Source organism: Polyodon spathula, chromosome 48, assembly GCF_017654505.1.
Source record: "Polyodon spathula isolate WHYD16114869_AA chromosome 48, ASM1765450v1, whole genome shotgun sequence".
NCBI classification, from domain to species: Eukaryota; Metazoa; Chordata; class Actinopteri; order Acipenseriformes; family Polyodontidae; genus Polyodon; species Polyodon spathula.
This window is the reverse complement of record NC_054581.1, coordinates 795,364-822,710: the sequence shown is the minus strand read 5'-3', so window position 1 is coordinate 822,710 and position 27,347 is coordinate 795,364. Positions and strand designations below refer to the sequence as shown.

Here is a 27,347-nt window from a genome sequence, read left to right as displayed (position 1 = left end):
CAGTGCAGTAGATTCAACACACTCTGGTTTTGCATTTTTTTTTTTTAGAAAGAAGGAAACAAGAGCACGTTGGGCGTTCATGAACAATAAAGTGCTTTTTATTTACCGCGCCCCTTCTTTAGTTATGGAAATGCAGTACAACGCCCGTTTTGCAAAGCTGGGAGCGGATTGGTAGAGCGGGGGAGGAATTGTCCTTATATACTAGCTTCCTCGGCAGGAGTTAAATAAGTTTTTTTTTTTTTTTTTTTTTTTAAAACTGTTTTGGGTAAAATCCTTTGTGCACGTCGTTGTCTGATGCTAAAAAAAAAAAAAAAAAAAAAAAAAAAATTGGGATTATTACAGAACTGGTTTTTCAACCTGTTGTTGAGAACGCTGATGCAAATTTAGGAATTAACTTTAGAAAAATATTTTAAAAAGCAGGAATTGTCGAGGCTGTTGGAGACCTACTGTAAGTATAATAATAATAATAATAATAATAATAATAATAATAATAATAATAATAATAACATGTACAGTATGATGGAACATGAGTTAAAGTCGCCGGGGCCCCCGCAGTCCCATCACCCCGGCTCTGGGGTGTCACCTGTGGGAAGCGGCGTGGGAAGTAATCACCCCGGGGCGAAGGGCGCTTGCCCTCCAGGCAGCGACCCCATGGACAAAGTTAAGCGCCCTATGAACGCCTTTATGGTCTGGTCGCGGGGCCAGCGACGAAAAATGGCTCAGGAGAACCCCAAAATGCACAACTCGGAGATCAGCAAACGACTAGGAGCCGAGTGGAAGCTACTGACAGACGCAGAAAAGAGGCCGTTCATAGACGAGGCCAAGCGCCTCAGGGCGCTGCACATGAAGGAGTACCCAGACTACAAGTACAAGCCCAGGCGCAAGAGCAAGCCTCTGTTGAAGAAGGACAACCCGGCTGGAAAGTACCCCCTCTCGGCTGGCAACCTGCTTGCGGCGGCGGCGGCGCAGGGACCCGGAGGGAGTCCCAGAATGGACAGCTACGGCTGGGGCCCCACTGGAGGGTACGCGGGCATGCAGAGCGAGGCCCTTGGGTACCCCCAGCAGCTACACCGCTACGAACTGTCGACCCTGCAGTATCCCCCTGGCATGGCCCCAGCTCAGAGCTACCTGAGTGCAAACTCATACAGGTGAGTTTTGACAAAACTTGTTTGTTTGTTTTTTGTTGTTGTTTCTAAACTAAAAGAAAGCATTTAAAGTTGTGTACATTTAGCATTGCATTCGATGGGCAAACATTTAAGTGATTTCTGCAAATATGTGAGTAATATTGACACTGTGGTGAATACAGAGGTCATAAAACTGAACACACAATGAAGACAAGATGAAACAATCGATTGAAAACGGCAGACATATATATATATATATATATATATATATATCTCTATATAATATATATATATATATATATATATATATATATATATATATATATAGTATAATACTATCTTATACGCATGATGAGCTACTCGTACATAACAAATTAACCATAAATGTGTCTTAATATGTTTGCTTCAACCTCTTTGGTTATGTCAACGAAGTTGGAGAAACCAATACAGAATGCAATTTTTTTTTTTTTTTTTTTTTTTTTTAGATTTCTTGAAACTTAAATTCTCATAAACTGGCCTGAAAGTGTTAAATACGTTATTTCACCTTCAATGTTACGCGTTGGTGTCAGCGTTTCAAGTTCTTGTATGAAGTTTATTTTGTAAGTTCATTACCACGTCCGTGTGAAAGTAGAGTAAATTCGCTGCATTACTGTGTTGTAACCCTGTTCACCACTCTTTATAAAGCAGAGGGATGTTTACAGAGAGTTTACGCCTGTTGCAAAAATTCAACTTTTTGCCAAGCCAAGATTCTGCCAGTGCTTAAAAAACGCTGTGAAATACAACAATCGCGTTTCTAAAGCACTCTGTCATAACGTGACATCAAATATATATTGTATGAAATAGGGTGCTTTTCACAAAACAGTAAGGGCTGTTTTAAGAGGCTGACATTCTCCTGAGAATTAAAAAAAAACTTCTCTAAAATATTAATTAAACTCCAAACACTATTCATTATTGCAAATTAGCTTCAAGAAAAAAACATTCCTTAAAACGGTTCGTTTTGTGAATAGAGTTCAATAACAGCGGAATATTATTTCAGTTTCAATCGCTTTGTTCCACACAAGAAGTAGGCAAATTAGGTAACGCGGCATATTTTGCAGGGGTCAACAAACTTCAAAACGCGTGGAGCCCTTAATATATAAAATTTAAGGCTGTGCAATGGTGTCATAGAGACCCGACTTCACGTTTAAAACACCAAGAGTCCTTATGCGGGCAGATCAAATCCGTAAGAGGCGTTCATTCTACCCATCAGAGCTCGTCCGGTTCCGAGCAGCTGAATGATCTCAGAACTTGGGCAAGATCCAGTGATTTTACAAACAAATGCTACTTTTCAATTAATTTATGTATCGCTTTGTTTTGGCACGGCTATTCTATACAAGCATCCCAATGCATTTTATAATAGATTCCAAAACATTTAATTGTTAGATTTTTTTATCATTACGAGATTTTATAAAAAATCAGAAGAATTTCTTCTTCTCTTGAAATAAGATTTTGAATCTCAATGTGACTGCCTGGTTACAAAAACATAAAATAAAATAAATTGAATATTCAATCATGTCTTAAACACCTGGACAATGAAACATTTTGGGAAAAGGAAATGTCCAAGAAGCTGTGAAGAACGTGTTTACAAAAATATACCCTTTCTCATTTGTATACTTGGAAACCTCCGTTTGGCATATTTACCATCATTTGGGGTATATGTTTACATTCAAGCCGTCTAAACACAAAGTTTCAACTAATTGATCAAAGTTAAAAGTTCAAACATAACTTTATTTGACACACGAAAGTTGCGACTTAACTATGAATTAGTTGAAAAATGTTTGTATACTGAAGAACTCTGTTGAAACTAAATGAAACGTCCCACTCTCTACACAAGAGGGGCCAGGGAACCTCGCCAGTTTAAAACCAATTTCAATAAAACGCCATTCTGTAAACTGCTGTGCTTGAAGCTTGCTGGCAACCTCGTCTTAAGCAAATCTAACATCCCAACAAAGGCGCTCCACCCTAAATCGTATCATTTTCCAGGTGCGATGTTTGTCAAATACATACAGCGCAGTTACAATATTGACCTACCCCAGTGTTTAGGGATCACGAAAGCAGATTAAGTCAATAGCCAGCTGCGATTGAGTGATTTTTCCTGGTGTGCAGGTGGGTACCCCCACCTCGAATTTACCCCAACCTTTAAAAAACTAATCTAGCCAACCGACCTGGCTCGAAGGGCACCTATACAGAGTCCTTACCTTGAGATAAACGCAACTTATTTACAGTACAAATTCCATTGACCTCAGAGACTTTTAATAGCAACTGGGGTTCAATGCATATTCAGCACAACATTCAAAATAAGACACTTGAAATGTACACACCGCCTAGTTGTAGTAGTATTCAAAATGATCAAACAAACAGTTTTAATAATTAATAATAATAATAATAATAATAATAATAAATAATAATAATAATACAATTGTTTTATTTTACGTGACGTTATCACTAAAGTATTTTCTTGTAAGGAAGTCGAATATCCTAATGTATTTGTAATGTTTTATGAAATATTGCCTCTGTATGTCAAGTTGTCTTAAAAAAAAAAATAATAATAAATCCAAATTTTGGTTTAACTAAGAATTAGCCACCTTAAGGGGAAGGCTTTCCCTAAAGCGAACGAGCCGATATTCGTTTTAGGGAAAGCCTCCCCTTTAAGGTGGCTAATTCTCAATTAAACTGTCTGTAAGTTTCGAGTACAGCATGCGTCTATAATTATGTTTAAGGCCTTTGAGAAACTCCACTGACAACTTTGCATCAAACATTGAAATAATGGGCAGCTGTATTCCTTCAGAACACCATGTAGTATTATTGTTTTGGGGGGGGGGGGGGGGGGGGGGGTTATTGAAATATTTAGTTGAGAAGGGGAGTTCATTATTGTTTGTTGATATCATAACTGCGTTATACTAAATGACAACGCTATTCCTAGCAGGGGAAAGGAGTTAACTAAATTTCTACACTGTTTTTGCACATTTGATAACTGCTAAAATATTGTTGCATTATATCTTTATATAGCGCCTTTCACAGTGGACCTCCATCACAAAGCGCTTTCCAGAGGCAGGCTGTGAACTGCGCATTAGATGCAGAGTCACTTCCAGTAGGAGATTGATTTAACATCTCATCCGCTGAGCGCAAGGAGGTGAAGCGACTCTCTCAGGGTCACACACAGAGAGTCAGACAGCGGGAGAGGTGGGATTTGAACCGGGGACCAGCCCTGGACTTTAACCGCTGGACCGCACTGCCTCTTGGGTTTAATAAGGGTTTCATTGCAAGACTGGCTTCACAACATTACATGAAAGAACCAATAATATAAAAAGCGTGTGCTTATGTTTGTTCTTTCACTACAAATCTGCGGTTTTTCAGCAGTTTTAAAATCTGTTTTTCCATGAGGATGAGGAAAATTTAGGACATCATAAAATAATAATTCATATATATAGACACACACATCTGGGTTAGACAGCTGCGCTTATTCATTTTAAAATAGATATAATTCAATATGTTTATAAACACAGTTGGAATCGGTTTTGGGTGCGAACAGTGACGTGCATTTCGATTTTTTTTTTAAAGATTAAAATCCACTAAGAGAAATATAATTCCTGTCGGTGCTTTTTGAGGATGGGCCACACCAGTTCATTCATGCGGCATAACGAACCGAGGCGCGCACGCCTTGACAACGCACCCCTGCCCAATTTGAACAGTAAAATAATGAAATGGTCGTGGGAAGGCATTTTTATAAACTGTATCGCTGTTCTTATACCTTAGTGTGCTTGTGTTTCTTAAAGGCCGTGTATGGACTTGTTTTTTTTTTTTGTTGTTGTTGTTGTTGAATTGTGTTATTCGAAAAGAGTTTCTTTTTTTTTTGGAAACGCATGGATTAAAACACAAACATGTTTGCATACACGTTTCCCACCGCGGGATAGAATTATTTTATTGCACGGATGCATTTAAGACGATGAACAGAAGTGCCAGTTGTCTCTGCAAAAGCAAAGTATGGAACGAACGCGTTCAGTTATATGAGTCAAGCATCTATGTGTGATTTTACACGTTTTGATTTACTTAGGGGGAGTAAATTCATCCCAACCTGTTTTTGGCACGGCGTGCGTCTGCTAATGCAAAGATCCTTCGCTAGCCAATATCATCGGTTTATTTATTTTTAAAGGACCCACAACCGACGTGTGCTTTCCAGTTGTCATACTGGGTTAAAACAGCATTCAGTATTGGTTTTGAATGTGTAAACAATGACCACACCACTAGTATGGAAGGTTTCCCTCGCCCAGCCTCCCCACCTTCCTGTCTGAGTTGGTAACGCGTTGTGCCTGGCCTATATAAAAACACAAGAGGCTTGCCACCCAGTTTAGGCCAAACATTCAAGAAAACAAGAAAACTGAACAGATGCAAGTAAATATTGTAAATATATATATATATATATATATATATATATGTTAGGCCTATTTGTGTGCAGGGAAAAAAAAAAAACGACTGTATTTGTGACTTCTGATAAATTTAAAGTTTTTCAATGCCTAACTGTATTTTTGTTTGCGTGCTTTATAATATTTTGATGGTGTGAAAACAGGTGTGTTCAGTTCTGTTTTGGTTGTTGATTTAATTGTGTGTGTGCCCCCCGTCAGGAGGAGGAGGAGGGGGGTTGGTCGTAAATATGCAGGCCTCGATTGGAGTATGCAAACTAATAACGCACGGCCTCTTTTATTTTGAAAGACTAGGCCCAGTTCTTTACAATGTACTACCATGGCAACGCAGGTCTTAACAGCGTACAATGCAAAACCCATTCAAGTTGCGTGTAGGCCCTTGAGCCCAGTCATGCCTGGCCTGCTACTGGCTGGAGCGCGATACTCGTTTTAAAAGCGAGGCAGACAGCGGGGCGAAGAGAACATTGACAAAATGGCGTTCTCATTCCAACTGGCTGAAAAGAACGTGTTCAGCTTTGTATGTAAATAAAAAAAAAGCCTTGGACCTATGAAGCGTTTTCAGTATAAGTGAACCCCTCTCTTCTTCTCTCTGCAGCCCCATGTCTTACGGAGGAGGTGCCCAGCAGGCCAGCTCTGTGATGTCAATGGTAAAACCAGAGCCGGTGTCTCACTCCCCCACTGGGGCCCCCAGCCACCACCGAGGGGGGCTGCAGGGGGACCTGAGAGACATGATCAGCATGTATATCCCCAGCAACGACACGACGGACCCTGCAGGACAGAGGGGCTACAGCAGCGTACAGCAGCACTACCTGAACGGGACTGTGCCCCTGACACACATCTGACAGGAACTTTGTGCTTCTCTCTCTCTCTCTCTCTCTCTCTCTCTCTCTCTCTCTCTCTCTCTCTCTCTCTCTCTCTCTCTCTCTCTCTCTCTCTCTCTCTCTCTCTCTCCACCGCGCATGAAGGAGTTTTGTAAATAGTCTTCAACACTTGTTTTCTGTTTGTTGGGTGGGGGGGAAAAAAAAAAAAAAAAAAAAAAAAGCCTTTGTGTTAAAGGAAACCCTAATATGTGTGTGTAATAATATTAATAAAAATAACAACAATAATAATAATTATGGAAAGACCCACATCTGAAACTTTTAAAAAAAAAAGAAAGAAAGAAAGAAACCATTATCAAACCAACTTCACAATTATACAGCCAGAGGGCATCATGATATACTGGCACAGTGTTTGTCTGTCTGGTACTGATATGGGACCTGCAATACTGATGTCACTATTATACACTCTTATTAAGAAAACAGCTGCCTTCTCAGTTAATGTCAAAGGAGGCAAGATACTATCACCTACATGATGCATTTCCTTATGGCTCAGTTGTAGATAATATGCTTAATGTAGATAATTCTTCCTTGCTGAAGCATATCGACCATAGCCTTCGTTGGAAATCCATTTGTTAATTATAATGTGTTATTAATTAAAACAATGTTTTATAAAAGCAATGCATTTGAAACAGAAGCTTGTTGATATAGGTCTTGTTCCACACCACTCACAGTGTTCCCTGGGACAGAATCTGAGCTGACAGAAGCAGCTGTGTTGCTTGTGTGTGAGATATGTTGCTGCAAAGTTCTGTAGTTTTGCCCCACTGAATCAACTCTCATGCATCTGTGCCGAGCAGATAAGCAATGCTGTAGACACAAGGCAATCACAGAAGCAAAATGGAATTGCAGAATGTAACAGAAAGAGATTTTCCTTGCAAAAGCAGTATCTTTATTTTTGCCTGGTTCTCACTGCAACATTAAGCCCTTTCTCTCTGTTAAAAAAAAAAAAAAGCAGAATTAACCCTTAAGTTTCCAAACCCCTGCAAACCTCACAAAACTACTGTTTTTTTTTTTTTTCAAAGTAGGAATTAAAAATAAATAAACGGGTATAAATACAGTAATTTATATTAAAACACAAAAAAGATGTTTACACTGCAGAGACGGTTGTGAAATTGTACATTGTGTGTTTTTATTTTTATTATTATTATTATTATTATTATTAGTAGTAGTATGTTCATTTTTCTTCTTTCATATAAATTGTCGGAGCTGAGCTGTACAGATTTTTAAAAATCCCTTATACTAAGGGTGATGCTATTATAAACAAACAAATAAACAAAACAAATAACAATAAAGAAAACATTTGTAAATCTGTCTGCGGGAGTTTCTTTATTTTCTTGGTAACTCTTGGTTTGGTAACCACTTTCAAAACGGCTGTAGGTGGTACGTTTGTGGTTCTTTTTCGGTGATGAGAGAGCCTGTCGATAAATATATTGTTAGTCATTGCAGCGAGCACAGCCTTTTACTTGGGGGACTATATTCCTTTTAGTTTGATCTGTTTCTGACTGAAGTCTCAAAGTGTAACGTGGTGTTCCCGACCAGGTAAAGAATAGAGTTACACCTGTCCTTCCCTACAATTAGGAAAAATACATACTCGGAAATTTCACTCCAGACACTGACGCACATTATTATAAATTACAAATACACTATGAAGTCAGATCACAGCGAAAACTGTATTTGTTTAAGAAAATAAAGCTGCACACGATTAGGTAAGTAATGTTTCTGTAATTGTATTCTCTTACAAAGTCATTGTAACGACTTTTTTTTTATTTTATTTTTTTTAATGAAATGAAATGCACGTTTCATTTATAATTTCAATTAACAGTACAGGCAGCTGGAATGTAAACTAATTTCAAAGGAGGCAAGATAATACCACACATGTGATACATTTCCTTATAGCTCAGTCGTCTTGAGATATATAGATGGGCACATATAGAAATTCTACACAAAGTGGGAGAAGGGATGGGGCACAGAAAACAGCACCTGCCTCGGATGACCGCTGTCATTACTCAATACTCCGTTATTTTGATAACTGACACCTGAAATATTAGCAAACCATGCTAATTTTTTGCCAGGAAAGCCTCTTACATTTATCATGTAATAGAGGGGATTAATAGATAGGAGGGAGGTCTAGAGGGAGAGGAGAGAGACCCCCCGAGGCTCTCTCTCCTCTCTCTCTCTCTCTCTCTCTCTCTCTCTCTCTCTCTCTCTCTCTCTCTCTCTCTCTCTCTCTCTCTCTCTCTCTCTCTCTCTCTCTCTCTCTCTTATCTCTCTCTGTGAGGATTGTGGGAAGGGCTTGCAGAGAGGTGGAACGCCGGTGCGGTAGGACCGGGAAATTTATTTATTTATTTATTTATTTATTTATTTATTTATTATTTATTTTGTTTTGATAGTTACTTAGTTGTTTTTTTTTGTGTGTTTGTTTGTTCGTAGGTTAGTGGTGTGTGTGTGTGTGTTTTGTTTGTTTGGAGGGTGTTTGGAGATCCCGTTATGGGGTCTCGTTCAGGAGGGCTGGGGGCTCTCACCCGCCGACACGGGGTCCGTTGCCTGCCTGACCCCGGGGTTTCGGTGGAGGAGTGCCTGCTGGCAGTAGGAGAGGTGGTGGGGTTTGAAAATATTATGTCGGCGTCAAGAATGAATAAAGCGCTAGTAATATTTTTAGTGGAGGTGTCTCTGGTACACAAGCTGGTAGAGGAAGGATTTACAGTGAAAGGTGAATTTGTTCAGGTTTCCCCTCTAGTAACCCCGGTTACGAAAGTTATTATTTCTAACGTGCCTCCGTTTTTAAAAAATGAGCAATTAGAAAAGAATTTAGCTCGTTTTGGTAAACTGGTGTCCCCGATTAAGGGAATCCCGCTGGGGTGCAAAAATAACAGTGTTAGGCACGTCATGTCGTTTAGAAGGCAGGCGTTTGTCTTACTAAATGATCCTAACCAAGTCATTAATGTTGCCTGGAATTTTAACGTGGAAGGGATGAATTGTGTAGTTTTTGTCAGTTCCGAAACGATGAGATGTTTTTACTGTGGAGAACAGGGACACCAGAGAAAAGCCTGCCCGAGAAAAGAGGCTAGAGCGGAGACAGGGCAGGATCAGGGCGATGCTGGCGGGGAGGAAGTCGGGGGTGTTGGGGGTGAGCGGGAGGAAGAGTCGGCTCCTGCACCGCAGCCGCAGAGCGAGCCCGTGCTGACCGAGGAGGCGGCGATCCAGAGGGAAACCGGAGCAGAACCACCAACACCACGGCCTCGCACAAAGAGACCCAGCCGCAGCCTGTCACTGACGGGTTCGGAGGATAATACAGCTACTACTGAGAATGGTGAAGAATCATTCAAGGTAGTAGCGAAAAAGACACGAATTCAGCGGAAGGCTGCAGAGCTGCCGGATGGCAGAGCGCAGCCAGTGCAGAACACCGAACCCGTGCAGACAGGGAGACTGAGGGCTCCAGGCGGGGCGTCAGTCCCTACCAACGCGGAGGAAGAGAGCACAGCGAAGGGTGAGCCAGGCGCGGTGCAAGACACTCCGCTAGCTGAATCTCAGCCGCCTCAAATGGTGCCGGCTGTAGCAGAGACCAGTGTCGGGGAGTCGGAGGGAGCTGCGGAGAAACGGATTCTCGGGGGCGAGCGAGAGGACAGCGCGGATGAGATGGAGGGGGAGCTCTCTGACTCCTCGCTTATCTCAGACATCCCTGATAGCCAACCCGTCAGTAAGAAAAAGTTATACACACTTGAGCAGGTAAATGATTTTATGATAGAAACAAAAGGGAAAAGGGGAGTAGAAATAGAGAGTTTTTTCCCTGATCTAAGGTTATTTCTCCACTCCGCTCACGTTATAACAAGGAAAGCCACAATAGAAGAATTTGATCAGCCAAAACGTTATAGATTAAAAAAAATTGTTCAGAAAATTAAAAAGGATCTTAAAAGTGGTTCAAAATCTCTTGTTTAAAAATGGCTGTGTTTTATGAAACTTCTTTTATTACTTGTTTTAGTGTGTTAGTTTTTTTAGCTATGATGGAAAGGTGCGTTTTTATTTCTTTTAATCTAAACGGCTGCAGACAGTCTTTTAAGAGGGCGCAGCTAGTCGGGTTTTTAGAGCAGAAGCAGGCGGGGGTGGTGTTTCTGCAGGAAACGCACTCGGATCAGGAGAATGAGGAGGCGTGGCGAGCGGAGTGGAAGGGGCTGTGCGTGATGAGTCACGGCGCTAGTACCAGTGCAGGAGTAGCCGTGCTTTTTAAACCCAGCCTGGGGGCAGTTTTACTAGATATAGATGAAATCGAGAAAGGGAGGATTTTAAAAGTAAGAGCTAGGCTGGGCAGTACAGTGTATGTTTTTATTAATATTTATGCCCCCAATAGAGGGGGGGAACGAATTTTATTTTTTAAGAAATTAAAGCAAGCTCTTTTTAATATTAATAATAATGATGTGGTGGTAGTAGGAGGAGATTTTAATTGTACTGTTAATTTTAATATTGATAGAAATAATGATGAACCACACCCTCAGTCCTCCAGAGAGTTGGCTGCATTGTTAGAGTCCAGTGACCTGGTTGACATATGGAGATGCCTGCACCCCAGTTCAAGACAATACACCTGGTCTCAGTATCACACAGACTGTGTATATAGAGCAAGACTAGACCGGTTTTATACTTCAAAAAACGATTTAAATAAATTTATCAAAGCAAGAATCATCCCCAGTAGTCTCTCTGACCACCACTGTCTATTAATTACAGTAATAATTCAATCAGAACCCCACAGAGCATCTTACTGGCATTTCAATGTAAAATTATTACAAGATGTAAAATTTAAGCAACAATTCAAACTTTTTTGGATAATTTGGAAAAAAGAAAAAGCACAATATAAAGATTTAAGACAGTGGTGGGACATTGGCAAAATACAAATTAAATGTTTTTGTCAACAATATACTATAAATGCAACCAGGTCACTGAACACAGCCGTGAGAGAACTGGAGTCCAAAATCCTCCTCCTAGAGGAAAGTTTAAATTCAGAATTTAAAGAACAGACCCTGGAGAACCTAAAGGAGCAGAAAATCGCGCTGGGGAGCTTGCTGAAGGAAAGAGTGAAGGGGGCGATTGTGCGTTCCAGATTCATGGAGTTGAGAGACATGGATGCCCCCACTAGTTTCTTCTTCAACCTGGAGAGGAAGAGAGCGGACAGTAGACAGCTGTGCTGTATCAGGACTCCTGGTGGGAAAGAACTGCACACCCGGGAGGAAATCAGCAGAGAGGCGGTGCGTTTTTACAAGGAACTTTATAATAATGAAATGTGCAACATAGAGGACACTGAGCGGCTGCTCCAGGGGTTACCCAGCCTCAGTGAGAAGGAGCAGATTCAGCTGGACGCACCGCTGACCCACCAGGAGATGACCGCCGCTGTCAAGCAGCTCTCCAGCGGAAAGGTTCCCGGGATCGATGGACTGCCAGCAGAATTTTATAATAATTTCTGGGATATAATGGGGGAGGATTTGCTCCAGGTTCTGAGAGAGAGCCTCAGCCACAAGGAACTGCCTCTTAGCTGCCGTAGGGCAGTGGTTACACTGCTGCCCAAGAAGGGAGACCTATGCCAGCTTAAAAATTGGAGACCTGTGTCAATTTTATGTTCTGATTTAAAGATTTTATCCAAAACAATCGCTAATAGATTAAAAAGTGTTATTGGAACTGTAATACATATGGATCAAACATATTGTATACCGGGTCGCTCTATTTTTGATAACTTGTTTTTTATTCGAGATTTTTTAACTGTAAGTGATATTTGTGATTTTAATGTAGGAATGGTCTCCCTGGATCAAGAGAAGGCTTTCGACAGAGTCGACCACACCTACCTCTTTCATACACTGGAAGCCTTCGGGTTCGGTCCTGGTTTTATTTCTTATATTCGGCTTTTATATTCCAACATTTTTAGTATTTTAAAGATCAACAATGGGCTGAGTCAGCCCTTCCCAGTGTGCAGGGGTATAAGGCAGGGCTGTGCCCTGTCTGGTATGCTGTATTCACTGGTTATAGAGCCCCTGCTGCACCTGCTGAGGGTCAGGCTAGCTGGATGGACAGTGCCCTCCTCGCCCTCCACACCCTCCTCTGCCACAGTGAAGGTGTCTGCCTACGCAGACGATGTGACTGTGTTTGTGAGGGGGGATGCAGATGTCCAAGCGCTGCAGCAGACTCTAAATGAGTTCCAGAGAGCATCTTCTGCCAGAGTAAACTGGGCAAAATGTGACACCTTCCTGTCAGGCAGCTGGGATGAGGGCACCCCTCCTTTCCTGCCTGAGGGGCTGAAATGGAACAGAACAGGTATTAAAGTGTTGGGGGTGTACCTCGGAACAGAAAACTACATGAAAAAGAACTGGGAGGGTTTGTTGGATAGGGTGAGGGGGCGGCTGCAGAGGTGGAAGGGACTGCTGGCTCAACTGTCCTTCAAGGGCCGGGTGCTTGTTATTAATAATCTGGTGGCCTCTAGCTTGTGGCACAAGCTGGTATGCCTGGACCCACCCCAGGGCCTGGTGAAGGAGATCCAGAGAGTGTTGCTGGAGTTCTTTTGGAGCGGGAGACACAGTTTGAGGCCGGCAGTCCTCTACCTCCCTAGTGATGAGGGGGGGCAGGGGCTAGTCAGCATTGCCAGCAGGGTGGCAGCCTTCAGACTGCAGGCGGTTCAGAGACTCCTGTACACTGAGGAGGAGGCTCATTGGAAGAGGCTGGCCTGTTTCCTTCTTAATAGATTTGGGGGGCTGGGGTTAGGAAAACACCTGTTTTTAATTGAGAACACCAGTTTTAGTAAAGCAGGACTTCCTCCTTTTTATCAAAGTATTTTAAAAGCCTGGCAGCTGGTGAGGGTGGAAAGGGATGTGGAGTCCTTGACAGGGCAGGACCTGTTTGAGGAGCCCCTATTTTTTAATCCACTCTTTCCAGTTAAGTTCCTCCAGTCGATGACGCTCTGTGCCAGTTTTTTAAAAGCAGGTGTAACCAGGATGGTCCACCTGTTAAACCTTGAGCTCTCCTGCTGGCTAACTGCCTCCCAGCTAACTGCACAGCTAGGCTGGCACTCAGAGAGGCTTGCAGAAAGACTGATGGGTGAGTTGAGGGGCTGCCTCTCCCCGCGGCTCAAGGCAGTCCTGAGGGAGGAGTTGTCCAGAGGCACAGAGCAGAGACAGCTTTCCTTATTTCCAGGGATGATCGTGTCACCAGCAGTAGGTGAGGAAGGTGAGGGCGGTGGAGAGAATGGAGGGACTTTGCTTAAATTGCAGAATGTGGAGGAAATGATCTTTCACACAATGAATGGAAAACAGATATACAAATTGTGTGTTAAAGCCACAGAGTATAGTAGGCTAAGGGGTCTGGTAGACTCTAAGTGGCGAGCTTACTTGGCTGTAGAGGAGGGGCACAGGCCGGTGTGGAGGGTGCTGTACAAACCGCCTCTCGCCAAGAGAGTGGGGGACCTGCAGTGGAAGATTCTACACTGCATTGTGTCCACAGGCAGGTTTCTCCATAGAGTGGACCCCAGCATCAGTGAGCAGTGCGCTTTTTGCTCAGCAGAGGAAACTCTCTTTCATGCCTACAGTGAGTGTGAGAGGCTGCGGCCACTTTTTAATTTACTGCAGGGAATCCTGAATAATTTAGGAGTCGTTTTTAGTAAGGAGCTTTTTATTTTTGGGGTTCTATACAATTTTAAAATGAAAAACAGGTGTGTTCTTATTAATTTTTTATTTGGACAGGCAAAATTGGCTATTTTAAAGACAAGGAAAAATCAACTCTCTGGTTCTGGACTGACCAGTTTAGTGGTTCAGTTCAGGGTGCTCGTGGTCAGCCAGATCAGAGTAGAGTTTGAGTATTTTAAACTGGTCAGTAACCTGGAGGACTTTCAGGAGAGGTGGTGTGTGGGAGACGCCTTGTGTGCTGTGAGTGAGGAGGGGGAGCTCCAGTTTTTGTTCTAATTTTATTTAATTTTTGTTTTACAGTGTTTTATTTTTGGCTTTTATCTGTTTTCAACAAAGAAAAAAACACTGTTTAATATTGATTTTTTAATGATCCTTTTATTTTGTTTAAAATCTGTTTTTAAGGAGAACACGATATATTTTAGGATTTTTTAAATTTTGCTCAGGCAGTAGGAATCTTAACTTTTGTTGTGTTTTACCTTTATTTGAATTTTAATGGATTTTATTTGGAATATTTAAATAAAGGATCTTAAAAGTCAAAGTCTCTCTCTCTCTCTCTCTCTCTCTCTCTCTCTCTCTCTCTCTCTCTCTCTCTCTCTCTCTCTCTCTCATCGAGTCTCTCTCTCTCTCTCTCTCTCTCTCTCTCTCTCTCTCTCTCTCTCTCTCTCTCTCTCTCTCTCAGTGGGAGGTCGAAAGACAGATTCCAGCTAAGCGAATAAAGGCTGCGTCTGTGTGATTTTAATCAGACACTCAGAGAATACCTTCCGTCTGCGTCATCTCCACCTAACCCCAGAATTTCAAAATATTTGTTGCTTTAAAAAAAAAAAAAATCCAGTGGCATGGTCTATTGCTGTCAGTTTCTGTTATTTTTAAACGGTCACGAATGAATAATCAATAACCACAGTTTTCTCAAACAAATTCATTTAGCAAATTAGAAAAAAAAAACGCTGGGAATTTTGAAGAAGGCAGGCATGGGGTTCTTTATACTAGACTGTATTGAATTAGCTGCTCTCAGATCCCCAGTACAGCGCTGAGTTCTCTACACTAGACTGTATTGAATTAGCTGCTCTCAGATCCCCAGTACAGCACTGAGTTCTCTACACTAGACTGTATTGAATTAGCTGCTCTCAGATCCCCAGTACAGCACTGAGTTCTCTACACTAGACTGTATTGAATTAGCTGCTCTCAGATCCCCAGTACAGCACTGAGTTCTCTACACTAGACTGTATTGAATTAGCTGCTCTCAGATCCCCAGTACAGCACTGAGTTCTCTACACTAGACTGTATTGAATTAGCTTTCTCTCAGATCCCCAGTACAGCACTGAGTTCTCTACACTAGACTGTATTGAATTAGCTGCTCTCAGATCCCCAGTACAGCACTGAGTTCTCTATACTAGACTGTATTGAATTAGCTGCTCTCAGATCCCCAGTACAGCACTGAGTTCTCTACACTAGACTGTATTGAATTAGCTGCTCTCAGATCCCCAGTACAGCACTGAGTTCTCTACACTAGACTGTATTGAATTAGCTGCTCTCAGATCCCCAGTACAGCACTGAGTTCTCTATACTAGACTGTATTGAATTAGCTGCTCTCAGATCCCCAGTACAGCACTGAGTTCTCTACACTAGACTGTATTGAATTAGCTGCTCTCAGATCCCCAGTACAGCACTGAGTTCTCTATACTAGACTGTATTGAATTAGCTGCTCTCAGATCCCCAGTACAGCACTGAGTTCTCTACACTAGACTGTATTGAATTAGCTGCTCTCAGATCCCCAGTACAGCACTGAGTTCTCTACACTAGACTGTATTGAATTAGCTGCTCTCAGATCCCCAGTACAGCACTGAGTTCTCTACACTAGACTGTATTGAATTAGCTGCTCTCAGATCCCCAGTACAGCACTGAGTTCTCTACACTAGACTGTATTGAATTAGCTGCTCTCAGATCCCCAGTACAGCACTGAGTTCTCTACACTAGACTGTATTGAATTAGCTGCTCTCAGATCCCCAGTACAGCACTGAGTTCTCTACACTAGACTGTATTGAATTAGCTGCTCTCAGATCCCCAGTACAGCACTGAGTTCTCTACACTAGACTGTATTGAATTAGCTGCTCTCAGATCCCCAGTACAGCACTGAGTTCTCTACACTAGACTGTATTGAATTAGCTGCTCTCAGATCCCCAGTACAGCACTGAGTTCTCTACACTAGACTGTATTGAATTAGCTGCTCTCAGATCCCCAGTACAGCACTGAGTTCTCTACACTAGACTGTATTGAATTAGCTGCTCTCAGATCCCCAGTACAGCACTGAGTTCTCTACACTAGACTGTATTGAATTAGCTGCTCTCAGATCCCCAGTACAGCACTGAGTTCTCTACACTAGACTGTATTGAATTAGCTGCTCTCAGATCCCCAGTACAGCACTGAGTTCTCTACACTAGACTGTATTGAATTAGCTGCTCTCAGATCCCCAGTACAGCACTGAGTTCTCTACACTAGACTGTATTGAATTAGCTGCTCTCAGATCCCCAGTACAGCACTGAGTTCTCTACACTAGACTGTATTGAATTAGCTGCTCTCAGATCCCCAGTACAGCACTGAGTTCCTTATACTAGACTGTATTGAATTAGCTGCTCTCAGATCCCCAGTACAGCACTGAGTTCTCTACACTAGACTGTATTGAATTAGCTGCTGTCAGATCCCCAGTACAGCACTGAGTTCTCTACACTAGACTGTATTGAATTAGCTGCTGTCAGATCCCCAGTACAGCACTGAGTTCTCTACACTAGACTGTATTGAATTAGCTGCTCTCAGATCCCCAGTACAGCACTGAGTTCTCTACACTAGACTGTATTGACTTAGTTGGCTCTCAGATCCCTAGTACAGCACTAATGTGTTATCTATTCTAGACTTGTGGTTTTGCTTAATTCTGTTTTGCTCGTTTGTGAGTTTGTCCCACTTCTCTCGAAAACATTTTACAGCCTTCAATTAGCATTAATCTTGGACTGCCTGAGGATGATTTCAGGCAAAGTAATCCAAGACTAGTGCGAGGAGAAATGAGTTAAAAGAGAGGGTGTGTGTGTGTGTGTTTTTTCCTGGAAGGCTGCCCTTGTCAGTTAGCTAAGCCCGGACCTCTGCTTCCAATTGGTCGTTTCAATTTTTTTTTTTTTTTTTTTTTTTTTTTTCATTTGTCCCTATACAACCTGCAGGTGCGCACAGTAAATTCATCCCACGTGCAACGCCTCCCCCGGAGTCTTTTGTCCACTTTCACGGCCCCCCCACAGAGCGGAAAATTAGCCCTCCATTCTCCAGCAGCAGCCCCCTTGTTCAGCGGATTTAACCCTTGCATTGCTCGGCCATTCAAATGGGAATGTGTCTCAGTGTGGCTGATCACCTGGTTCAGGCAGAGGCAGGGGAGGGGGGGAGGGGAGGAAACGGTTTCTCAGTGGAACTTTCTTTTGGAAATTATTTTATCTCAGAAATGTCTTTAACTGCAAGAACTGGACCGTCTGCCTATCTGAAGGGTCTGTGCTATAGTTTAGAGTTCTAAAAAGTAATCTATTACAGTAATGAGTTACAGTAACCTGTTACTTTGAAAAAAATACTTTCCATATTATGCACTAGCCATAAACTATAACCACGTTATAAATGTACTCAGTTACCGTGATCTGTTTGAAAAAAGGGACCAGTACAGTCTGTACTAACATGTCAGTGACAGCCACTCTCCACTCCCTGCTGACAAAACAAGACACCTCCCAAAACAGGTGCACTCTTGAGCCATTAATACCCAGAGCCTTCGTCAGTGTTATCGAAACAAATATTTCAGCTAGTGATAACACAGATGAGGGAAGGCAGGCGCTGAAAAGCCTGTCTGCTTGACTTTCTTCTAGGTTCAGTAACGCTGAGGAGGGCACTAGCTGTTCGTCGACATGACCTCTTCCAGAACCTCATTGAAACTGAAGCACCCTCATCACATTCGTTAATGACAAGTACTCTGTGCTTGGTTTCTTCTGTTTTCAGCAACACTTTTTCGTTCTATTAAACTAGTCTCTCTAAGTTCTCTACACTGTACTGTACTGAATACATTAAAATCACCAAAAAGTTGATAAAAGGATACCTGGTTGGGTCCTCTACTTCTGTTCCCGCCAAAGTTTATGGGCTGGGGGCTAGAAAGTGGGGTGGGAAGAGATTTTCTGGTGCACAAAGGCCAGTCTCCTAGCAACAGGCAGTCAGGCCTGGGTGGTGAGGCCTCTGCTGTAGCCATAGCAACCGGGAGTGGGGTAAACAGGCCTTGCCACCACAAACGTGACTTGCAAAGAATGCAAAATGAAAGAAAGTTAAATTTGTTCAGGAGCTTGTGAAAAAGCAACGGGAGGCAAACAGTGTTTGAGTGGGGACAAAAATGAAAACAAAGCTGGCCCTGAGCTCACCTGTGTCTACAACCGTATTTACTCAGCACGTTATCGGACCGAATTATTGTTTATCAAGGGAGTCCCCCAGTTTATAACACTCCACTCTCAGCTCTCCAGCCCTGTAGGGAACATGGTCTAAAACACTCCACTCTCAGCTCTCCAGCCCTGTAGGGAACATAGTCTATAACACTATGAGGAAACGTATTTTGACATTCAAAATCAGAGGTAGAATAGTTAGGTAATTGTAGCTCACAAAATAATTCCATAAATCTTATGCCCTTCCATTAGCTGCATGAGTCTGAAATGTGCAGTTTTGAAAGAAACATTCTAAACATTCAAATCCTTTAGTGTAATCAAAGAAAATGATTCAGTCACATTCAAATAAGAACAATCCCAGGAAATTAGACCCCTGACATTAATGCATGCTTCAGATTTAGTGGAAGAGGCTTCAGTGAAAATCACTGCAGCAGAGGATGGATTTATTAATCTAGCAATAGCTGAAAAAAAGTCTGGCAGTTCTCAGAGCCTCCTTGTATTTTAATAGATGTTGTTAGGAGTGACCATTTGAGTTTCAACAGTGGCCACAATAGCAGTCACAGTTGTTATAAAGTGATTCTATCTGTCAACTAACTGATTTGATTACTGTAATGCACGCCTCTCTGGCTTTCCAAAACAAGCAGTGTTCCGCCTGCAGCTTGATCAGAATACCGCTGCTAGAATTTTGACTAAAATCCAAAAAAAAAAATTAGCATCTCACCCCTGCTTACGCCTCCTTGCGCTGGCTCCCTGTTCGATATAGAATTTACTTTAAAACCTTATTATTGACCTGTAAAAGCCTTGAATGGAGCAGCACCTAGTTATTTACAGGAGCTACTGACCGCGTGTCTCCCGAGTCGAACTCTTAGATCGCAGGAAGCGCGCCTGATCGCTGTTCCCAGGGTCAATAAAATCATTACAGGAGGAAGGCAGGGCGTGTTCATTCAGCGCCCCGAAACTATGGGATTCTCTACCTCCATGTGTTAGGGAAGCTGTGTCTGTGGGTATTTTTTTAATCAGGTTCTTCCTTTCAAAACTGCACAGTGAGGGCAGGTGGTTGTTAAAGGGCAGGTAGGGTTTCTGCAGCGGTTTTGTTAGCTGTGTTCAGAGCTGGTCCAGTCAACTGGAAATATCTCAGGGATTGAGCTTCAGAGCAGCTGCTGCGTGTTAGTCTCGCTCAAAATATACAAATCAGCAAATAAAACAAAACAAAAAGAACAGCACAGCGACCGGGGGCAGACGGGCGTCGCCGTGGAAACGGAGTGTTTACTCGCGGAGTCTGGAACGGCCGCTCCCTTGGAGCACGCACGGGAAGAGGAGCCAGGTGCACACGAGAGGGAGAGAGAGGGAGGGGAGGCGTCTCCTGGTACAGCACAGAGCTACAGCAGAGCAGGCTCTAATCACATTAACAAAATAACCCTTATACAGGTTTCCCACATTAGAAGCACAGCAAAGTGTAATAAAGCATAGTGAAAGGACTGCAAAGCATAGGTAAGCATTGTAAAGCACAGGGAGGTCTGGTAAAGCATAGGGAAGCATTGTAAAGCACAGGGAGGTCTGGTAAAGCATAGGGAAGCATTGTAAAGCACAGGGAGGTCTGGTAAAGCATAGGGAAGCATTGTAAAGCACAGAGAGGTCTGGTAAAGCATAGGGAAGCATTGTAAAGCACAGAGAGGTGTGGTAAAGCATAGGGAAGCATTGTAAAGCACAGAGAGGTCTGGTAAAGCATAGGGAAGCATTGTAAAGCACAGAGAGGTCTGGTAAAGCACAGGGAAGCATTGTAAAGCACAGAGAGGTCTGGTAAAGCATAGGGAAGCATTGTAAAGCACAGAGAGGTCTGGTAAAGCATAGGGAAGCATTGTAAAGCACAGAGAGGTCTGGTAAAGCATAGGGAAGCATTGTAAAGCACAGAGAGGTCTGGTAAAGCATAGGGAAGCATTGTAAAGCACAGAGAGGTCTGGTAAAGCATAGGGAAGCATTGTAAAGCACAGAGAGGTCTGGTAAAGCATAGGGAAGCATTGTAAAGCACAGAGAGGTCTGGTAAAGCATAGGGAAGCATTGTAAAGCACAGACAGGTCTGGTAAAGCATAGGGAAGCATTGTACAGCATTTTCAAAAGGGAGATGTAGGGGGAGAGGGAGGATTAGGAAGATAGAGGGTGAGGCAGGGGGGAAAGGTTGAGGTAGAACAGCAAAAACCGGACGCTCTAGTTATATTAAAATACAGACTCTCGAGTCATTGATTTGAAGCTATTCAGACAATTCAAGGAATTTACATTATAGCCGGTTCTCAAGCAAATCAAAGAGGGAACTTAACCCTGACGGGTGGGGGGGGGGGGGGGGTCCTCTCTTTTTATAAAACAAACCTCACTGGCTCCCTTCTCTGATCTCGATGCCTGTTTTCTTTAAAGAGAAGATGAACTACAGTCCCACGAACCGTGAGAGGGGACAAGATTTGAAAGACTTAAACAAGGAAGACATTGACAAAAGATCCCATCTCATTACCACCGGTCTCTCCAAGGGATTCCCATTTATTAGCCACGTTATCACTGGTGCCCTTCAGAGGCGTGCTTGAAGCTTTATGTTCATTTTCTCCTCTCTAACTAACACTTAAACTTTCAATTAAGATTTTAACATTGCTGCCACTAACAAGAGAGGATTCCAAAGCCTTGGTTACCTAAATGGGAGGGGGGGTGTTACTACAGTTGCTAGTTGTCTCTCCAAGAATATGTTACCTACACCCAGGTATAATAAGTGGCAGTTTATAAAAAGGTCAGACTGCTTCATTGAAGTCACACGTTGTGTTAAAGGTGTATTTGTTTTGCAGTGCTGTTTTTTCATAGCATTTGTAAGTGATAGAGCTGGTGAAGGGCTCTCAAACTCTTTTTCCAGGCTGCTCTTCCCGTTGAAGGAACGCAGGAGACACACGCGAGTCGCTTCTGGGAGAGACCTTGTAGGAAAAACCATTAGGAATGTTTTTTGGGGCTTTTTTTTTTTAAAGATATATTTTTCCAGTAATTAAAAAAAAAATGTTTGCTATTTATTTTTTTAAAAGAACTGAGTTGGATTAAACGAAGGCACTAGAGCCCAAACGCTGGTCTGCTTGACTCAGTTTAGTTTCAATAACACTGATGAAGGCACTAGAGCCCAAACGCTGGTCTGCTTGACTCAGTTTAGTTTCAGTAACACTGATGAAGGCACTAGAGCCCAAACGCTGCTCTGCTTGACTCAGTTTAGTTTCAGTAACACTGATGAAGGCACTAGAGCCCAAACGCTGGTCTGCTTGACTCAGTTTAGTTTCAGTAACACTGATGAAGGCACTAGAGCCCAAACGCTGCTCTGCTTGACTCAGTTTAGTTTCAATAACACTGATGAAGGCACTAGAGCCCAAACGCTGCTCTGCTTGACTCAGTTTAGTTTCAATAACACTGATGAAGGCACTAGAGCCCAAACGCTGCTCTGCTTGACTCAGTTTAGTTTCAATAACACTGATGAAGGCGCTAGAGCCCAAACGCTGCTCTGCTTGACTCAGTTTAGTTTCAATAACACTGATGAAGGCACTAGCTGTTTGTCGACATGTCTTTCTTCTAGAATCTCATTACTTCCCAATTTGACGCTCCCTCGTGACATTTCAGGGCGTCTCACGGGCAATGCTTCATTATTGCCAATTACCTCATAGACACACCCAAGAAGCAGCCAATCACAGCCCACCCTCTGGTAGAACACCGGTCACAGCCCTGTCTGCTTTCCCAACAATCCCTGGGGCTTCAATCTAACCCAAAAATTAATCATTAAAAGTAATTATAACTAAAAGAATTCAATTAATCTTACTTGTTTTACAAGTTCCATCAGTGACACAGCTCTCAAATGTGTAGTTTTGAAAGACACACATCGCAGCAGACATGTATTTACAATTTTAAAAAAAAAACATCCAGATTAAGCGATAGCTTCTCAGTTTGCTCGCCTTTGCTTATTAGGAAGTCTGTTACTGCTTTACCTCCTGGGTCACCCCAGCAGTGGCTTCACGCTACTGGCTGAAAGCGTGTCAGTCAACAAGGGGAAGCAGCTGATTGGTTATTGACAGGAAAGAAGCCAGTGGGCGGGGACGATTTCACTCTGCAGCTGATGCAGGAAGTGCAAGACAGTCTAAAAGTCTAACTTGCAAACAGAGAATTCTTAAACTAGTGTAGTACTAGATACCATGTTTTAAAAAGGTTGCCTGTACATTATACTGGATGGATGTCTAGGACTGTCTTGTTAGCTCCAATGGCTTTAAGCCCTGATTCACGAAACAGCTTTCTATGTCTGAAAATGCTGGCAGGAACGTCAACCCTAAGTAACATGTAATTGCCATGTGTGCAAGTGTGTGGTAGTGTTTCGCTGTGAGGGGTCCCCCTAGTAAGGTGTTGCTGCCAGACTGGTCCATCCTGTTTAGGTGTGGCTCACAGTAGGGCAAGCCTGGCTACCTGAGGCAGTCAAGCAGAGCCCATCAGCACGCCAACATGTGTGCGTGGGTTTGGAATCTTAGCAGCTACAGCATTGCAGAAGCCTACACCTGATTACATTGCACAGAACTGAGAAAACACGAAGCTGTCAGGGAAGAATATTTCTCGAGCGCTCCTTCAAGGCTTCGTTTTAACTTCGAGGGGGTCGCATGACCCCACTGACATTGAAAACACGTCAATCCCAGGAAGAGCCGTGATTGGTGCGCCAGCGTCAGCCAATCGTCTAGATTCTGGCAGCTTTAGTTCTTATAAAGGATACACATTTTTCACTGGAGTTTTCTATAGAAATAATATATATATTATATATATATATATACTATATATATTATATAGATATATAATTGTTTTACGTAAGCATTCAGCAGTGTGTGAAAAAAAAAAAAAAAACATTCAAAATGTTTTTTCCTACAAGGACTCTCCCAGGAGCGACTTGCGTGTGTCTCCTGCGTTCCTTCAACGGGAAGAGCAGCCTGGGAAAAGAGTTTGAGAGACCTTCACCAGCGCTATTACTTACAAATGCTATGAAAAAACAGCATTGCAAATCAAAAACAAGTGATGGTAGTACATACTAGGTAAGATGCACTGCAATTATTGAATTGCCAGCTATACATACTTCAGAGGAGCGTGAATCAAATGCTTCCATGTTCATTCCCTGAAACGTGGAGGCGATGCTACACACTTCAAATGCATCCACATTTTTGGAGAAGATCTTATCCAGTTGTCATGAAACGTGTTGTTAAAATGTTTTAGCCTCTCCGGGTGAACCAGGAAGTGCAAGACAGCCTGAAAGCAGGGCTTGCAAACAGTTTTCATGACCCCCAGTGTAGTACCAGATAAACACACAGGTGTGTGCTAAAACATGTGCTTCTTTCAAAACTGCACATTTGAGACCTATATAAGGAATGGACATACATTCATGGGACTGTTTTTAATGCTTTCATTCGAGATCATCTAAGACTCAGTGTCGAGTTTTCATATCTATTATAACTAAATTAAAAAAAAAACACGACATTTAAATAACGTTACATTTGCAACACATACTCACAAAACTAGGACAATTGGGGTTCTACACTACAGCAATCTTAACAGGACATGTTCTACCTAGACTTTGCAACACAGACAGGTATAGGTATATTACACATGTATTGCCCTGCCTTCACTATTGTGGAGTTACACAGGGGAATGTGTTTCACTAATTTGTGAGAATGACTCTGTTATCTCGAGTGCCTTTCCTCGGCTCCTCTCTGCTAGTGCCTGGCGATACCTTACCCGAGCAGACTGAGTCATGGCAGGAATTTCACAGGCTTTTGCACAGCTGAAACAGCGTGTGACACTGACATTAATAAGCTATGAACTTGCAAGAACAGTCACGTAGAGAGAGAGAGTGACGAGTCACGTCCTCATTATTAATACACACGTTCCCAGGGTTTGTTCTTGACTCTGCTTTGCTAAACTGCCCTGGGCTTTACGTTTTACCAGACCAGACCTCTTACCAGGCTGGCCAGTCTGCATTGTATCACATAGTAACTGATGGAAACTGATTGTACTTCTAGCGTGATGTCACCGAGAGGTCCAGGGAAACTGCAGGTAACCACGGAGATCCTGGAATGAGGAGGGGTGGGAGAAATCAGAGCTAACTGAAACCCAGACACCTCTCTATTGCATGGATGTGCATGGCAGAGAATGCATGGGACTATTTTGTTAGCTGCCATTACTGTAATAGATTGTATAACAGCAATTAACAATCACAAAGCACAGCATAGGAAAACATAACAGCAACGCAAAAAGCCCTTTAGCGCATTCCACGCAGTCACAACTCGGATCACTGATAACAGACAGGAGATGCAGGTCGCCGAGTAGAACAAATCTAAACATGAAAGTGATACAGAAATTGTTTTTAACTGTGGCCACACGCAAAGGAGTTGAGAGACAGAGGAAGGGAAGCAGTGTGGCTCTAGTGGAGCTGAGAAGGGACTGGGAGGGAGGGAGGCAGTGTGGCTCTAGTGGAGCTGAGGAGGGACTGGGAGGGAGGGAGGCAGTGTGGCTCTAGTGGAGCTGAGGGGACTGGGAGGGAGGGAGGGACTCTAGTCCTCGGCTCTTCCCTGAGTCCCTCCCTTCCGTAAGGAGGGAAGACATGGCTCTAATGGAGATGAGAGGAGGGACTGGGAGGGAGGGATGCTCTGGTCTAGGAGCTGAGGAGGGACTGGGAGGGGAAGCAGTGTGGCTCTAGTGGAGCTGAGGAGGGAGGGAGGGAGGGAAGGCAGTGTGGCTCTAGTGGAGCTGAGGAGGGACTGGGAGGGAGGGAAGCAGTGTGGCTCTAGTGGAGCTGAGGAGGGACTGGGAGGGAGGGAAGCAGTGTGGCTCTAGTGGAGCTGAGAGAGGGACTGGGAGAGGAGGTGGCTCTAGTGGAGCTGAGGAGGGAAGGGAAGCAGTGTGGCTCTAGTGGAGCTGAGGAGGGACTGGGAGGGAGGGAAGCAGTGTGGCTCTAGTGGAGCTGAGGAGGGACTGGGAGGAGGGACAGTGTGGCTCTAGTGGAGGGAGGGACTGGGAGGGAGGGAAGCAGTGTGGCTCTAGTGGAGCTGAGGAGGGACTGGGAGGGAGGTGTGGCAGTGTGAGCTCTGGGAGGGAGGGAGGCAGTGTGGCTCTAGTGGAGCTGAGGAGGGGACTGGGAGCTGTGGCTCTAGGAGGGGACTGGGAGGGAGGGAAGCAGTGTGGCTCTAGTGGTTAGAGCTGAGGAGGGACTGGGAGGGAGGGAAGCAGTGTGGCTCTAGTGGAGCCGAGAAGGGACTGGGAGGGAGGGAAGCTGAGGAGGTGTGGCTGTGGAGGAGAGGGAGGGAGGCAGTGTGGCTCTAGTGGTTAGAGCTGAGGAGGGACTGGGAGGGAGGGAAGCAGTGTGGCTCCAGTGGTTACAGCTGAGCGATTTGGGAGCTGTGTGGCCTTAGTGGTTTGAAGTCTGGTTGTGGGAGTGTGGGAAGCAGTGCATTTCGGTGGGACAATACTGAACCCATGGCTTTAAGAAGGGCCGAGTTTGGTAATTCCGTTGCCACGGCAGTAGAGAACTCAATGGAAAAGGGCAGGGTTAGGGTGTCAGGCAAAGAAAGGATAGCTGGGAGAGCATTTTAGGGGAATAAAAGGGCTGTATTCAAAGAAAGAGAGAGAGAGCAAGAGAGCGAGAGATTTAAAAACATATCCAGGGGCTTAAAAGGTATGGCGCTCTATTTTTCCAAGGACAAAGAAAAATAAGTTGGGGCATAACTGAGGTCTTTAAATGGTTTGAGAAAGTTTAACCTGAAGCAATACTTTTAAGCACAGAAACCAGGACCAGAGGACACAGAACTTCGTTTGAAGTGCGATTCCATTCCACTGCATCTTACTCCACATTACATTTAAATGAATTAAACCCAGAATAAGAAATAAATAAAAACACATACGTCAATCGTTAGCACAGGTACCCTCGTTTTAAAAAGACAAGGGTCTAAGCTGGGAATTGCCCTCAAAAAATGAAAGATTTCCTCTAGAAGTTGTTTGACCTGCAATGGAACGATTGCAGGGGGGGTTTGCAGAGCTTGTCTATTGATTGCATTGATTGTCTATTGATCGTTTCCATGTGTACTGAATCTCATGCATTGATCGTTTCCATGTGTACTGAATCTCATGTTTTTATTAGTGGGAGCATCGTCTTTAAACTAACATCAACTTATAAAACCTCTTAAAATGTACTAATAGCTTACAGAAATTATGAGCAAATGTGACTTAATCACTGAGCCTGATGTGAAATCGAGCTGAAATCAGACTCGATCCAGTTCAGTTGGGACTGTCTATCTGTCCGTCTGTCTGTTGGTTAAATGGATGTGCAAACATTTTTGGGGGTGCGTTTTGGCCAAATTGGTGACAGCCTTTTTGATAGTAAAATTTATCACAGCAACTTCTGCTAGGCAAACTTGAAGCGGGTTTGGTTGCTGATGACAGATGCTAAGTTTCAGATCAAGTCCCCCCCCCCCCCCCCCAAGAAGCAAATTTTGAAAGTTTAAAAAATAAATAAATAAATGCATGTACACAGCGTGCAAACAGGAGTTTTACAATAACAAGAGGCTTCTCAAGCCATTCTGCTCTATATTATAGAGCCAATGGTACCCTCGTGTGGGCAAAGAGTGTATCACAGCCTTGAATAAAAACAGCTCCTAGCAAGGGCTACTCTGGGAGTACATTCAGTACTGTATGCATATACTCAGGCATTCATACCCATTTCTAGAATTAATAAAAATGCAATTGAATGGCACCTTTTATT

At 43.2% G+C, this 27,347-nt stretch overlaps 1 protein-coding gene across 1 annotated transcript; it reads left to right on the top strand.

Moving 5' to 3' along the window:
• The first annotated feature begins 310 nt into the window (after positions 1–310).
• On the top strand, positions 311–6,513 carry LOC121306562 (transcription factor Sox-19b-like). The gene is made up of 2 exons (XM_041238356.1): positions 311–1,148; positions 6,180–6,513. Exons 1-2 carry the CDS (start codon positions 508–510, stop codon positions 6,424–6,426), a joined length of 888 nt encoding a protein of 295 aa, XP_041094290.1. The 5' UTR covers positions 311–507; the 3' UTR covers positions 6,427–6,513.
• Positions 6,514–27,347: the final 20,834 nt, after the last annotated feature.

Bases quoted from the DNA above. Each gene is read 5' to 3' on its own strand.
- LOC121306562 (XM_041238356.1), top strand. From the start codon at position 508: ATGTACAGTATGATGGAACATGAGTTAAAGTCGCCGGGGCCCCCGCAG. The intron at 1,149-6,179 runs GTGAGTTTTGAC...TTCTCTCTGCAG, and splicing joins CTGAGTGCAAACTCATACAG to CCCCATGTCTTACGGAGGAG.